General features: G+C 33.1%; 2 protein-coding genes across 4 annotated transcripts; one reads left to right on the forward strand and one right to left on the reverse strand.

Annotated features, from left to right (window-relative positions):
- Positions 1-839: 839 nt before the first annotated feature.
- LOC133307461 (coatomer subunit delta-like) lies at positions 840-7,936 on the forward strand. The gene is made up of 12 exons (XM_061507969.1): positions 840-956; positions 1,105-1,160; positions 1,791-1,830; positions 2,690-2,913; positions 3,329-3,571; positions 3,662-3,836; positions 4,011-4,315; positions 6,479-6,677; positions 6,763-6,916; positions 7,130-7,192; positions 7,295-7,391; positions 7,687-7,936. The coding sequence occupies exons 2-12, from the start codon at positions 1,158-1,160 to the stop codon at positions 7,774-7,776; spliced, it is 1,593 nt and encodes a 530-aa protein (XP_061363953.1). The 5' UTR covers positions 840-956; positions 1,105-1,157; the 3' UTR covers positions 7,777-7,936.
- Positions 7,937-9,253: 1,317 nt separating this feature from the next.
- Positions 9,254-13,439, reverse strand: LOC133307475 (vesicle-associated membrane protein 727). 3 transcript variants are annotated; one of them, XM_061507986.1, is made up of 6 exons: positions 13,302-13,439; positions 12,600-12,840; positions 12,312-12,507; positions 12,107-12,227; positions 9,767-9,829; positions 9,254-9,692 (listed from the first exon to the last, which is right to left on the reverse strand). In XM_061507986.1, the coding sequence occupies exons 2-6, from the start codon at positions 12,787-12,789 to the stop codon at positions 9,549-9,551; spliced, it is 714 nt and encodes a 237-aa protein (XP_061363970.1). In that variant the 5' UTR covers positions 12,790-12,840; positions 13,302-13,439; the 3' UTR covers positions 9,254-9,548. The 3 variants fall into 3 exon arrangements, with proteins under 3 accessions (XP_061363970.1, XP_061363972.1, XP_061363971.1); XM_061507988.1 differs by lacking the exon at positions 13,302-13,439 and having other exon boundaries at positions 12,312-12,351; positions 12,412-12,507; positions 12,600-12,836; XM_061507987.1 differs by lacking the exon at positions 13,302-13,439 and having other exon boundaries at positions 12,312-12,351; positions 12,412-12,507; positions 12,576-12,836.
- Positions 13,440-14,683: the final 1,244 nt, after the last annotated feature.

Below are 14,683 nucleotides of genomic sequence, written 5' to 3' on the forward strand. Positions count from 1 at the left end.
GAATTTCAACGGTTTTTTTTATATTAAAAAACAGTACATTAAAATCCTTTAAAATATTTTTTTATATTTTTAAATTTTTTGTCCAATAAAATCCTTTTAAATACTTTTACTTAATCTTATTTTTAGCAAAAATAAACAAAATAATAAAAATATAAAAAAATATTTTATAAGAAAAATATTGGCTTTAATATTTCTGCAATAAATATGGATAAATTATCTATATTCGCTCTCAAAACGACGTCGTTTTGGGTTAAAATTAAAACATTATAATGAAAAAGACTATTATAACCCTGAAATAAATTATAATTATGAAAATGATAGGTTATTCTACGTATTATTTTTTCTGCTTACCTTTGCCTACCAATCTAAAACACTATCAGATCAGAATTTTAATTAATATTTATCTTTCTCTCTTCTTGAGATTCTGATCTATCGATATTGGAGGGTAGTAAATAAAGGTTGGCAGAAAAAATAGAAGATAGAATAACTTATCCCTTACAAAAATACCTTGATTTTCGCCTCAAAATAACATAGTGTTGAGGTCAATGTATATAAATTTTCGTAGTAGACTACGAAAAAGCAAACCCAGAAATATTTATCCTTTTAAAAATAATTATTTTAATTAAATTTAAATTTTTTTTTTTTTTTTTTGATAACAAAATTTAATTTTTTTAAATTTAAATTAAACAAATCACTCATTTTTTTCCAATGTAATCTTCATTGTGTATCTATCTCACTATCTCTTTATCTCACACAATCGTATGTAATTTATGTGTATCTCTTTATCTCAGACAATCGTATGTAATTTAAAACGACAAAGATCGAACCCTTTTTTTATACGTGTATTTTTTCAGGGTGCATTCTCTTTCGTTTTGCTTTCATTGCACATTTCAGTTAGTTTTGTTTTCACTCCGCTGGGATCAGATCTGCACTCCCAAATCTCAGATCGTAATTTGGTAAGCTCTTTCTGCAATCGTTTCTCAATTTCTGCCTTCGATTTTTCTTCTTCTCTCTGCGACTTAGCTATTCAATTACGGCGCATTGCATATCTGACATCGGGATCTGATGGCTCCTAACAACATTATGGATTTTTTTGTTTGGCAGATTCAAATTCAAGGCAAGAAGCATTTCCCGCATTTCAAAGATTCAACGCAACGATGGTAATTATTCTTGTCTCTTAAGAAATTACAATCTCTTAGTTTAATATTTGAGGACTTGCTCATGTTTTGGTTTAATCATTTTTAACACTGGTTAGTTGATTTTCTTTCCTTTAATTTCATTATTTTAATTATTGCTTTTTCACTTCTTATTTGGTCCTGTTGCTACTCCAATTGTGTTATATGTATACAGTTTTAATCCGTGATCTGGAAATAACGCCGGAAGGAACATCCTAATATATCTTTACGTGCTTTAAAATTGAAATCCTTTGCTAAGGTTTTTAGCTTGAGTTTTCTTCCAAGTACTGGTAATTTTTGATCTTCTGGTGCAGCTTGTGCTACCATGTATTGTTTTTCTTTTCATCCAAACTTTTGCTGAACTTGATTGAGCGAGCAATTTGCTTGCCAGTTAGGGGTTGGTCAAGTGGTGAGGGTAAGGCATGGTTTTTACAAAGGCCATCAGCTGATTACCTCTTCTAAACTGAAAAAACTAAAATATCATGGCTTAGGAAAATTAAAAGAAGAATTTACCTTGGAATGGAAATGTTATATTTTCTTTCTTTCTAACTGTTCCTGACTTCCTCTTTGCTCCATTAAATGTTTGTTCAAATTTTTGTTGTATTTATTGTACAGGTTGTTCTTGCTGCATCCATTGTGGGCAAATCTGGTAAAGGTGGGTTCTCTGCGGCCCTTGGTCCTTTCATCCTTGTTTTTGGAATTATTTACACTGATAGTGTGTCTCTGGCTTGCTTCCCATTTCTTTAGCCATTTTATTTTACCTTAGTAAATGCCAGTTTCACTAAAGGAAAGAGAAACATATTGGATATATTGCATTCAAGGTGCAACTTCTATTTTTACTTACAACTAACTTTATTGTAGACACGTATTCATCTTTCTTTATATTATTTGAATTCTGAAATTCCGTCACCTGTAACTTGTCCTTTAATATAAAAACAAGTCAAAGATCTATCTTTGTTTGATATTAAGTTGAAATGATAGATGACTCATCCTTTTTCGGTAATATGAAAAACAAGCTACTGGGTTTTGGGAAATATAAGAAATAAATTGCAGGAGTGGCATTTCCTTTACAGCAGTATATAAATTAATTTGACATGTGGAGAGTTTGTCATCAAAGTTATTTCCTTTGCTTTGGTTGAAAACTTGGTTACTGATGATAAGATAACTAATATATGTGATAAGCATTAATCCGGAAACTTGATCTGTATCTCTTGCTATATGATTTCCTTTATCTGTATAATCTATATGCCCATCACTTTCTGTCAGCAACATATACCATAGAGTTATGAAATCATTGTCCCACTTTGATAATTCAATCTTTCAGTTGTTTGTGATTGTTAATATTACATCTTAGTAAATGGTCATTGCTTCATTTTTTTAAAAAATTCATGATTAATTTATAGTTTGTAAAGCACAGCTAAGTCCTGATTCGATATTGGATTTGTCATTGTGTCCGTAATTATAAATTCAACATCAATGCTCTTATGCCAATAAACCTTTTGCTTTGTTTGCAGTGCTAGTTTCTAGACAGTTTGTGGATATGTCTCGTATAAGAATTGAGGGTCTTCTAGCTGCATTTCCCAAGTTGATTGGCACTGGAAAACAACACACATATATTGAGACAGAGAATGTGCGCTATGTTTACCAGCCAATAGAAGCGCTGTACCTGCTTCTTGTAACAAACAAACAGAGCAACATACTTGAAGATTTGGAAACTCTGAGACTTCTCTCTAAACTTGTATCCTTTTTCTGATGCTTTAAGTTTGTCACCTTATTTTCTTAAGTCCGTTTGTTTTCAAATGCTTGGTTTTCTCTTGTCTAGTTATGGGACTATTGGTTTTGTCTTTAACATGGTATGGCTTGCTGGTCTGAATCTAGAATGTATTCTGTGCCTTATCTACTCATTTTCTGTCATTTTTGTTTTGTCAGATTTTTAATGGTACAATCATTCAGTGCATAAGTCTCTCTTCTTACCTTAAACATGGCATTTAGTATATTGATTTTTATAGGAAGGTTCAGGAGGTTTTAGGATTGATCAAATGGTTTCTAGTGGGATGTTATTTTACCTTTTATTGGTCAGTTTTAGAGCCATTTAATGAATCTTTTGGCCAAAATGCCATGTTTATAGTTAGTTCATTCCTTAATATTTTTAGGTGCCTGAATATTCCTACTCCCTTGATGAAGAGGGTATTTGCAGACATGCATTTGAGCTGATTTTTGCATTTGATGAAGTCATGTCTCTTGGACACAAGGAAAATGTGACTGTGGCACAAGTTAAGCAATACTGTGAAATGGAGAGTCATGAAGAGAAATTACACAAGCTGGTTATGCAGAGCAAGATTAATGAAACTAAGGATGTTATGAAGCGAAAAGCTAGTGAGATTGATAAAAGCAAGGTATGATTGGAGGGTGTTTTATTAATTTGTTTGTGCTTAAAGTCTTGGAGTACACATCATTTTTTCAAAATCTATGCATATATTCTCCAGATTGAAAAGAACAGAGGTGATAGAGGAGGCTTCGGTCCGTCACAGTCCATGGGCTCTGGAAGAATTGAAAATAGCTTTAGTGAATTGAGCTTGTCTAGCAGCGGAACTGGTTTTGGAAGTGGCTCTGGTTTTGGATTGAGTTCTGATGTTGATTCCTTTTCTACCAAGTCTAAAGGTTAGCTTTCATAGATTTTTCATGAGTTCTTCTAGAATGCTTCTAAATGTAATGACTTTGAATGGCTTTGAAGCACACCATGTACCAACTGTGGTTTATTCTATGTCCAAATTTACATGTTGCTAAACAGAGAGTAGTCTTTTAATTTAAGTACTCCTGTATTCTCTTCCTTAGGTCGTCCAACTTCATCTGCCACTGCTCCACCAAAAGGTCTTGGCATGAAGCTGGGTAAATCTCAAAGGGCTAATCAGTTTTTAGAATCACTGAAAGCAGAAGGTGAAGTCATTATTGAAGATGTTCAGCCAAAGCTTGGCCAGTCTCGGCCAGCTGCCCCACCACTTACTGATCCCATCACTTTATCTGTTGAGGAGAAGCTAAATGTGACACTGAAACGTGATGGTGGAGTTAGTAATTTTGATGTTCAAGGCACTTTGTCTCTCCAGATTCTTAACCAAGAGGATGGACACATTCAAGTGCAGGTATCACATTCTCACTATTGCTCTCTACCTCAATGTGTGTCCACTGTGATGCTGGTTTGTGTAACCTGAGTAGTCTTTCTTGAATAATTAATTATTTATTGTCATAGATAATGATACTTGTTTTATTAAATCTCATCATCATTGGTGGAGAGAAGTTCATATGAAACAGATTGTTTCCCCCTGCTTAATTTCTTTTGTTTTCTAGTGTGGTCTAAATTTTGTCCTCATGCACTCTTCTCATGGTTTACATCCTCTATAAGTGTAGTTGACTGTGATAATTTGGGTAAAAAAAGTAACTAATTTTCATGTGGATAATGTTTAAAAAGCAGTCTTGTTTAAGGTGCTTGGCTCAAATAAGTCAATTGTAAGTGTTAGCTAGATATTTTATTTGATGCAGTGATGTTTTTGCTCAAGATGAGCCAATATTTGGTGTTTGATGCAGAACCATCAGTTCATATAGTTGTGTTGAATATATCAGTTTTATTCTTTTTGCTTAAAAATTGCTGAGACTGTTGAAACAAGCTAGATGACAAAGAGGACAGAAAAATAATGGGGAGGAAGAGAAAGGGAAAGGAAAAAAGGGAAGGGGACAAGATAGCAGTGGCTGTTCAGCCAGGATGAAAGGATGAAATTGAAGTGGAAGATAATAGAGATTGAAATTCCCATAGGGCACCAACAGTGCTTGATCCTTTGTTGATCATGAAGTATTCTGGTGCTTTTGATATGTGATGTATATTTAGGGTTTTGTTGAACCAATTTATTTGGTTAGCTTGAATTAGTTTTTTCTTTTCTTCTACAAAGAAGAAGAAAAATGAAGAGGTATATGTATATTTGAAATGCAGTTTTCAATATTCAAATGATTTGTTTTTATGTTTGCTAAGTTTATTTGTTTTGTTTCTCCGTACATTTTTTCAAATGTTTTGTACATTACTTGATGTTACTCCTACTCACCTCTGCTCCAGTGCTCCTAGTTTTGTTTTATTTTTATTTTTTCCTTAAGACTGATTTTGAATGCAAATATCAATTTGGAAGACATTTGAAAGTATTGTGTTACGATCCTATTCCAAGGTATGGGACTCGGAGTCCCACATCGGAAACATAAGGTTCCGATGTGGGTTTTATATGGGCTCTCCTACTTCATGGACTAGCTTTTGGGGTGAGGTTCTCCCAAGGTTTATATCAATTGGTATCATAGCCTTCCACTATATCTCCAAGTTGCAATCGAGCGGCGCGGGTGGTGACGCTAGCATTGCAATGTTCGTCCAGGGTTAGTAAAAGACTAGCGCAAAGCTAGCCCGCGTGGGTGCCAGGGCTACGGAGCATGGTGAAATGTTATGATCAGTGTTGTAAAAACGTAGAAACGTATCGTTTCTACGTTTTTATGACAAAAAACGTGTCGAAACGGTAGTTGAAATGGGTATTGGGTCGAAACGTTTGAAACGCCGTGTCAACTCGGTTGACTCGGCGAGTTTACCGAGTTGACTCAGCTTTTTTTTTTTGAAAAAAAAAGTGGATGCAAAATGGAAGAGTGGAACACGCATTTAGTTACTAGGATAGAAAAAAAACGTGATCCTTTTTAATTTTTCTTTTCCACACGTTTTTTATTTTATAAAAAAATTAATTTAATTTTATAAAACAGTCCATTAAAAATTTAAAATAGAAAAAAATATGTATACTTAAATACTTTAAAAAATGATAAATTATTAATTAAATTTAAAAATAATTAATATTCTGGGCTTTTACAGTGGATCCAAGACTTGGCCCGTGCACGATTAATTAAGAGGATTTAACTAAATTTTTGAGTAAATGAGTATGGGTCCTAGGACACACACACATTAGTTAGTAGAGTGTGGTGTTTTGGTTTTATATATGTTAGATATATATTGTTTTGTAACTAGTAAATTCTTACGTTTTGTTTACGTTTTGCGATTTTACGTTTTTGCTCACCCCTACCGTTTCTACGTAGACTCTATGTTTTAACAACATTGGTTATGATCCTACTTCAAAGTATGAGACTTGAAGTCTCACATCAGAAACATAAAGTTTTGGTGTGAGGTTTATATGGACTTTGAGCGCTCCTACTTCATGGGCTAGCTTTTGCGCTGAGGTTCTCCTAAGATTCGTATCACATTGGTACTTGAATATTTTACCTTGTTTTTGCAGGTACAGACTGGTGAGAATCAAGCCATCTCTTTCAAGACACACCCTAACATGAATAAAGAACTATTTGCCAATGAAAATATACTAGGCCTAAAGGATCCCAATAGGCCTTTCCCCACTGGTCAAGCCAGTGATGCTGCAGGTGTTGGCCTTTTAAAGTGGAGAATGCAAAGCACTGATGAGTCAATGGTGCCGCTGACAAGTGAGTTAATATCTATCATTGATGTGATCTACTACTTTTTTTTCATGTATTAATAACTTACCGCGTGCTATATCTGTCTATTTAGTCAATTGCTGGCCTTCTCCTTCTGGAAATGAAACGTATGTCAACATTGAATATGAGGCTTCATCAATGTTTGATCTGCGGAATGTTGTGATCTCTGTACCTCTTCCAGCTCTTCGAGAAGCACCATCTGTTAGTCAGATTGATGGGGAATGGAGGTGTGGATTTCATTATTTATTTTTTTCCTCAAAATAAATGTTAGGGACAACCATGATTTTTGTGTTTTGCATTGGAGTCTGCAGTAAATGAGCTGGTGGTTTTGTATTAGAAACTGTCTGTGTTACACATGCTAATGGATTGCAATATTTGAAGCACTCACCAGATTGTGAAAGCTCTCTTTATAAAATCCTCTGATAAAATTGGCTTTGCAGGTATGACCCTAGGAATTCCATTTTGGAGTGGTCTGTCCTTCTGATTGACAATTCAAACCGCAGGTATGCTAAATTTGGAGTGATATTTTTTAAGATCTAAATTATGATGTGTTATTATCTTTGTACTTTTGGACTTGTTTTATCTGACTTTAATATATTTGGCAGCGGGTCAATGGAGTTTGTTGTTCCACCAGCAGAATCATCAGCATTCTTTCCCATTTCAGTCCGTTTTATGGCAACTGATACATTTAGTGACCTGAAGGTTTGTTTGGATTTTCTATTTTTTGCATTCGACTTTGATTGTGGCATTGGATGTATAGTGCTATTTAAAATGATGTGTCAAAATGAACAGTTGAAACTGACACATTTACTGACAACCTGAAGAATTTTTGGCTGGGAAGTCCCATTTCATGTCTGAATATAGATTATTGTTTCATTCATTTCGCGTTTAACATCATCATATGCGATGATGGATTATAGTTGACATACCATGTGTGAATATTGAATTAATGGAAGCTGAGACTTCTATTTGACTCATCCTCTATTTCACTTTGCAGGTTACGAACATCATACCTCTGAAGGGTGGTAATCCTCCCAAACATTCTCAGAGAACACAGTTGATCACAGAAAACTACCAAGTTGTGTGATTGATTTTCGTCTTGACTCAGCTTTTATGACAATTTTGCTTTTACAGTCGCAGTTCTTTTATTCATAGGCTTTTCTTCGCCAAGTTGCTTCATTTGTTACTATTCATTTATACTTCACTTTTGTATTTAAGACATGGCGCAAAGCATGATTGATCGTACTTGGTGTCTATTTACAGTAATAAAGCATTTATCTTTTATATGGAAGGATGCATTTTCCATCTCCCCTTTTTTCTGTTATAAATGAGTCTTGCTGTTTACGGAAGACAAAGCAATTTATACGCATTCTAATATAACATGGCAGTAAACCGAGTAAATGGGGGTAGAAGTAACTCGTAATTTGAAATGTAGTGTGGAATCTTTGCTGCAAGAATCTTCTTTCTATTCATAGTTTATCGTTCTCCCCAAAGTTCCAATTCCACTCTCAATAAGACGCAATTTGAATCTTGAAAGTTTTATATATTTATTTATTTTTACAATGATAGCAGAATACAAGGGCCTAAGAGTCAAGCCTATTAACCAAGAGGACTTCTAAGACAAACCTGAGAAGAAGAGGAAAAAAAAAAACAGCACAACATAATAATCTCATGGTTACGTATTACACCGAAAGCAATTTTGAAAGCAACTGGATCTGTTTGTTTTCGTCATTTTCTGATTTTATTTTCATTGAAAATTAAAAATAAACATGTCTGAATGGGATTTTTTTATAGTGATCCAGGCCCATATCACTATTTTGTGGTCCTTTGTCATTTTGGGTAAAATTTTATCTCATTTATACCCTTCTCTTTTTTCCATATTTCCCTCCATCCTTTTTTCATTCTATATTTAGAAAAGGAGTTGTGTGCCAGGCCATAGCAAACAAGCTCGTCTGAACGGGACTTATTGAAATTGTTTAGTAAGAAACACTTTATAGACGTCTCAAAACTGATAACGTTAAAATGTTTGCAGTATCTTGAACCAAATACTCTGCTTTCCTCATGTCTGTTTTCATTATATTTGCAATCTTCGGAGGGAAAATTCCTTGGGGATTCAAGAGGAGAGACCCAGAGTCGGTTGAATGGTTGAATTTCAAGTATTTCATTTCACAAATAGGATACGGAAACTTACTTCACATTTTGAATTGCACAAAACAGACTAAGGTTTACGTCAAATTTTGAAAAAACGACAACGATTACTGTCTTATTTGTCAAAGAAAAATGGAATACGTTATAAAAAATTAATAACTCAGTTGAATATTCGAGAATCAAAAATTAATTAATTAATTTGAAAAATCATTTTGAATTATTCGATTTATTAGATCTTGTAGATCTTGAATTTTGATGAATTTTTATTTTTAACGATTCCTGGAAGAATAAATCGAGGAAAAACCTATGCATGTCCCAACTACAAGAAAAGACCTCATTAAGGCAAGACCAAAACATAAGAGCGTTCAACGTCAACCTTTAAAAATCTAAATGTTTAGTGCGCAACTTATCCCTGTTGCTCTGGTTAACGTTTTTAACTGAAACAAGAAAATACACTTGAACAAGGCAAGGAAAAGTTAGTGAAAGCTCTACAATGGTAAAAGCAATATCATGATATGCACAACCACCCCAGTAATGTCATCTGATGCAAGAGCTTCGTTCAAAGTAACTAGCAGCTTACCACAAGCTTAATTACAGTCTATGACAATAACCATGAATTCCCGCGCCAAATTCCATGTACAAGTAGTACAGTATATCATTTTGTGCACCCCCTGTGTGCCCTAATACAGACTCCAATTTTTTATAGCTCCATCAACATTTGAAACCCCCACAAGCAATAACCCACAATATTATAATCAAGATAAGGATTCCTCCTCCCACCATCAGCTTCATTTGGAGATTCTGCAGCCACATCTTCCTTCTCAGCTGCCTGCCTTGCCTCTGGAAGCTGTCAGCCTAAATTTTAATGGAAAATTTAATCCCGTCAGTAGATTACTTCAGACTATTTTGATTTGTATAATAATACATACCTGGAACTGCAAGTTTTCTGTTTTGTCCACCAGAAGTTCAATCTTCTCTCCACGATCCAAAACCTTCAAAATAGTTAGTGCAAATGTCATTTAAAGGTGCTTGATATTGAGCAGCAACATGGATTTTTGAAAAAAAATGAAATGTTTAAATGGTTTCTTCCGATTCCCAATTTGAAAACTGATATTAAAATCATATATATAGAAGGCAACGAAGATACATTCATTACCGTCCAGAATAAAAATACAGTATATCCTAATTTATGTATCCAACCATGTTCTTGTTCCTGTTGCATTTGTGACGCCTTATACTAGTTTTGATTTACTAGTTCCCTGGTAGTTTAGATGGGACAAAAATCTTCTTCAATTTTATGCGGGTCAAATCCTAGAGCCTTTTCTTGATATAGAAGCCTACTCTTACTGAGGGAGTCAGCATCCTTCTGTTGGTCTAATTGTCACAATCACTAAATTTATGCTTATATGCATATAATTTTATTAGTAATCAAAAGAAAAATTATTGAATTACAACCTTCTAAGGGCATGCTACGAAATCAAACACAAGCAATCTTATGAAGTCATAGCCTAAAGGAACATTTTCACCTAATACTGACTGGATTATGATCAACTCTCTAGTTAAATAAGAGGAGAAAGTCATCTGGACCTTATAACCCATCATGGCAGGTCCCCACACAATAAAATTTCTGTCTATCTCTCTTCAACATGATGGTCCTGGGACATTAGAGGCTCCAAATCCTATTGAGTATACCCCAAAACCAAAAGTTGAGATGAATGCAAACATTTTGTGTATGAGCCATGTCATATTTACTAGCCAGATGAGTATAAGATCTGATGCATGTGCAAAAGTACTATTTTCAGTTTTCATGACAACCTCTTCAATTAACAGAATTTGCCAGTCTTTTACAAATGCACATATAAAAGACTCAACTGCCAGTCTTTATCTACTCCCCCTCGGGCAGCTCAATACACTTATTTGTCAAAATATAAAATTGTGCTTTTTTATTATTGAACATAATGTAATTTTTATTTTTTTACTGTTTGAAATGAATTTTTAAAAAATAAGTAGTTAATTGAATAAGTTGAATGTACAAAATCACTTTGAGAATTAGATACAAGAGCACTGTAGATGATGATTGTTACTGAAAAGGTAAAGCTGATAAGAAAAATAATGAGTAAATAAATGTTAAAAATAAAAAAATGATTTTATAAAAAAACAATTGGTCATTTAAAAACTATAGGGAATTGAGAATGATGGAATAGACTTTGTGGGGATAGATGAATGAGAGAAAAGGTAATATTTGCACATGATAATTATTCGGTAATAGTTGGATGATAAAAAAGAGATTAAGAAGCTAATAAATAAAAGAGGTTACTTAAATTAGGAAAGTGAACCAGTATATGTGTTACCTTTTATTAATTATATTGACTATTATTTTAAGTAACTTAATATTTAAATTGTATATTTACTATTAAAAATATCAACATTACTGCTATCCCAAATTAGTTGGGTCGGCAAAATCCACAAACCCATATAAAAGAAAAAGCATATTAAGGACAAAATAATAATAATATAAAATTCAATAAGTAGAACATTAAAATAATATGGGGCCTGGCGTGGCCCTTCAGCCAGCAGGGGAGAATGTTTATTAACACCCTAATATACTGACTGAACTGTTTATTCACCCCGAGATCAAAAAATAATGGTGAATAATGCATCGTCAATTGACCTAAACAAAATCTGCTAGGCTGCAAGTTGAGATGCATGCCACCCAACAGAATTGCAATTGTTTGTTGGTGGTGGTTGTTGTTGTTGTTGTGTGTGTGTGTTTTGAGAGAGACAAAGTTTACTAAAATCGAGAACAAACAAGAAAAGAACATAACAAAGGTTGCAAAGCTCTGGGAATATAGGAGGGTAAAAAGTTAAAACTCTAAAATAAGTATGAAGACAGCACCATAATCAATATTTTAATTGAACATTTAACAAGTTAGTCACTAATTAATTTCACATTGTCAGATGGGTGGTTTCTGATCGAATAATTTGTTTACAGCTCTTAGTGAATGTCAGGTGTGTCATTTTCAAAAGGTTTTGGCAACAAAAAGGATGCTAAAATATTATGGCAGTGGGTGGTTTACACAATCCTATGTGCAGAATACCAAGTATAATATAGAGGTAAAACTCTCATACTGTTATTACACCAAGTATAAAAAAACAGAACAATTCATCCAGAGACAAACTATTTAGATAGTATTCCTACAAAGAACCAGAGCTGAAAACATATGATAGCAACCAAAAGAGTGTGTGAAATTAGGCTTAGTATCATATACCTTCTCAATATTGTCCATCATTATTCCCTTGACCTCAGTTATTTGAGCCTTCAATTTTGATAGTTTACTTATTTCTTCCGGATTGTTCATGCAATACTGCATATGCTCCTTAAGCGTTGGTCTGTGTAACAGGATCAAAATACTAAAAACCAAACTACAAAGAAGTAAAAAAAAAAAATTAACAAAGGGCCAAGCATATACGAACCCGAATTCTCTATCAAGATGATAGGCAATGCTAAATCTGTCTTCAAATAAATCATCATCGTCGTCGTCAGCAAGGGGATGGGCACTGTCATTCTGAATGCTAGCACCATAACGCTTCTTAAAGTCATCCTTCACCCGTTCAAGAAATATAAAAGGAACACTCCTTCCAACCGATTCATCTGCAACAACAAGGTAAACTGCAATGCAGAGAAAAACTTTCAGGCATGGAAATATATAACAACCAAAGCAGCAGAGCTGATAATACATAAAAAAAACCAAGAGTCAATACCAAATCCATTGTCTATGAGGAAGTTAAACGTGTGACCATCACATGAATATGTGTATTTGCTGCTATTTGAAGGCAGCTTCTGCAAGCACTGAACAGCAATGGTGCTGAAATTTCCTGTATATTGCGTGTGCTCTGCTAAAACAACAGTCCCTTTGGCAACAAAGCTATATATTAAACCCCTCTGACTCATCTCCAATTTCCAAAAAACTCCACCACCAGAAGATACAATCCCCACAACAACCTACCCAAGTTGTAAATAACAAAAAATTAATCAAAAGCCATGTACTATAAATAGCAAGAACTGATCAACTATGCCCTAATTGAGGCCAGAAATCAAACCTAACTGCAATTCAAGTAAAGATCGCATGAATAATCTTAATTCGCAATTGGGGATGGAATGTCCACAATTTTTCAATTTCACACAAAAAAAAGGGGGATGTGCATGCACACTTTGGATTTGGCAAAATCTACAGTCAAATGGAACTTAAAAAAGCTCAAGAAGACTGAGTCGAAAAGTTGAAGGCAATAAAACTCAGCGACCCAATTCGTCTCCGATCCTTTAATTTTATGGGGCATACAGGGAAAACCAAAAAAGAGAAAGATTTATCAAAAGGAACTGTATCAGACGCATCCCTGTGATCTAATCGGGAGATATTACAAATCTGGGGGAAAAAAGAAAGAATGAAAGAAAAGGAAGAGAACCTGAAGAACCAAAATGGAGGTTTGGCGTGAGAGCAGAACAGTGATGATCGAGGATGATAGAATTACAGCGCTTTTATCAGTTTCGCCAAGCAACGTCGTCGAGGTCAGGTGAGGTGTTACTGCAATTCACATTCCTCCCCATTTTTTATATTTTTTTTTTTTGGTAAATAAATTTTTTATATTTCTTTATTCTTGTTTGTTTCTGTATTTTCTAAGTGGACCAGGACTACTTTTAATTTAAGGGAATATATTGGATTCACATTTTAAAGGATTCCAATTGAATTATTAAAAAAAAAAATCATATGCATTCAATTAAAATTTAAAAAAATTGTAAAAAAGTTATGTATATTTGATTAGAATTTTAAAATATTATTTTAGAGTTTGTTCAAATTCAAAAATATTTAATCAAAATTTTAAATAAAAAAAAATCTTGTAATATTAAAAAATATGATAATTTTAATGAATTTTCTATTAATATAAATTTTGTGAGATTTTTCACTAAAAAATATAAATAATATGTCTATCACAATTTTGCTTTAATCCCTTAGACTTTTTGAGATTTATCTGTTATTAGTGTCTTACAATCTACCATATTCTTTACTCAAAGCCTTGCAAATGAAATGTTGATTGGAATAAAAAAATTGTGGATTTTTTTTATAAAAGTCGATACTTTATACGTTAATTGATGATTTATTATTTTTTTTTTGATTGTATTGGTAATCTTAGGACTTTTGTAGCTTTTAGGGAATATTGAAGGAGAATTTATATTCTAAAATTTTAGGGTTCTATCATTAAAAAAAAAAAACTTGTCTAAAACGTCATTTTAATTTTTTGATTTTTGTGTTTCTTATCACCTTTTGAATGACATTTTATATTCAAAACACAAATATTCAAAACAACTTCTTTTCGATGACATTTTATATTTGAAAAGTTATTAACTCTTTGTTCTTCCAATCTTGTGGCATCAAAGAAAAAAAAAGGACTAATTTGGCTAATCAGAATGAATATTTTCTCATGTTTTTTCTTTTGAAACGATTACATAAGATTTTTTTTTTTTTAATATTGATGCAAGAAATCTTCGATTTCTAAAAAGACCCGAAGATGATGAATAGGTTGTTTATGCTGTTTGTGTTATTTGTGCTTGCACTCTCTCTGATGTCTTGAGTTGTTGTTTTAGCACAACCAAACATTTCTTTATTTTTTTATAATTTTGAATGTTTGTTAAGTATTTAATTTATTTTTTAAAATCTTATAAATTCATATTATTTTTTCAAATCTTATAAATTTTATTAAAATCCTTTAAAATTCAATATTACAAAATCTTGATTGTAAAAAAAAAAGTCTTTAAAATCATTACAATTCTAAATACTTTTTAAAAATCT

Source organism: Gastrolobium bilobum, unplaced genomic scaffold, assembly GCF_033153095.1.
Source record: "Gastrolobium bilobum isolate Gb01-03AN ecotype WA unplaced genomic scaffold, APGP_CSIRO_Gbil_v1 utg2836, whole genome shotgun sequence".
NCBI lineage: Eukaryota > Viridiplantae > Streptophyta > Magnoliopsida > Fabales > Fabaceae > Gastrolobium > Gastrolobium bilobum.

What these genes read in the sequence shown, in the direction of transcription:
- LOC133307461 (XM_061507969.1), top strand. An exon ending in TGAGACTTCTCTCTAAACTT is followed by an intron (nt 2,914 to 3,328) that starts GTATCCTTTTTC and finishes TAATATTTTTAG; the next exon opens with GTGCCTGAATATTCCTACTC. An exon ending in CAGATTGATGGGGAATGGAG is followed by an intron (nt 6,917 to 7,129) that starts GTGTGGATTTCA and finishes TTGGCTTTGCAG; the next exon opens with GTATGACCCTAGGAATTCCA.
- LOC133307475 (XM_061507986.1), bottom strand. Translation starts at nt 12,789, where the DNA reads ATGAGTCAGAGGGGTTTAATATATAGCTTTGTTGCCAAAGGGACTGTT. An exon ending in CCTCATAGACAATGGATTTG is followed by an intron (nt 12,508 to 12,599) that starts GTATTGACTCTT and finishes TCTGCATTGCAG; the next exon opens with TTTACCTTGTTGTTGCAGAT. An exon ending in CATCTTGATAGAGAATTCGG is followed by an intron (nt 12,228 to 12,311) that starts GTTCGTATATGC and finishes CCTGTTACACAG; the next exon opens with ACCAACGCTTAAGGAGCATA.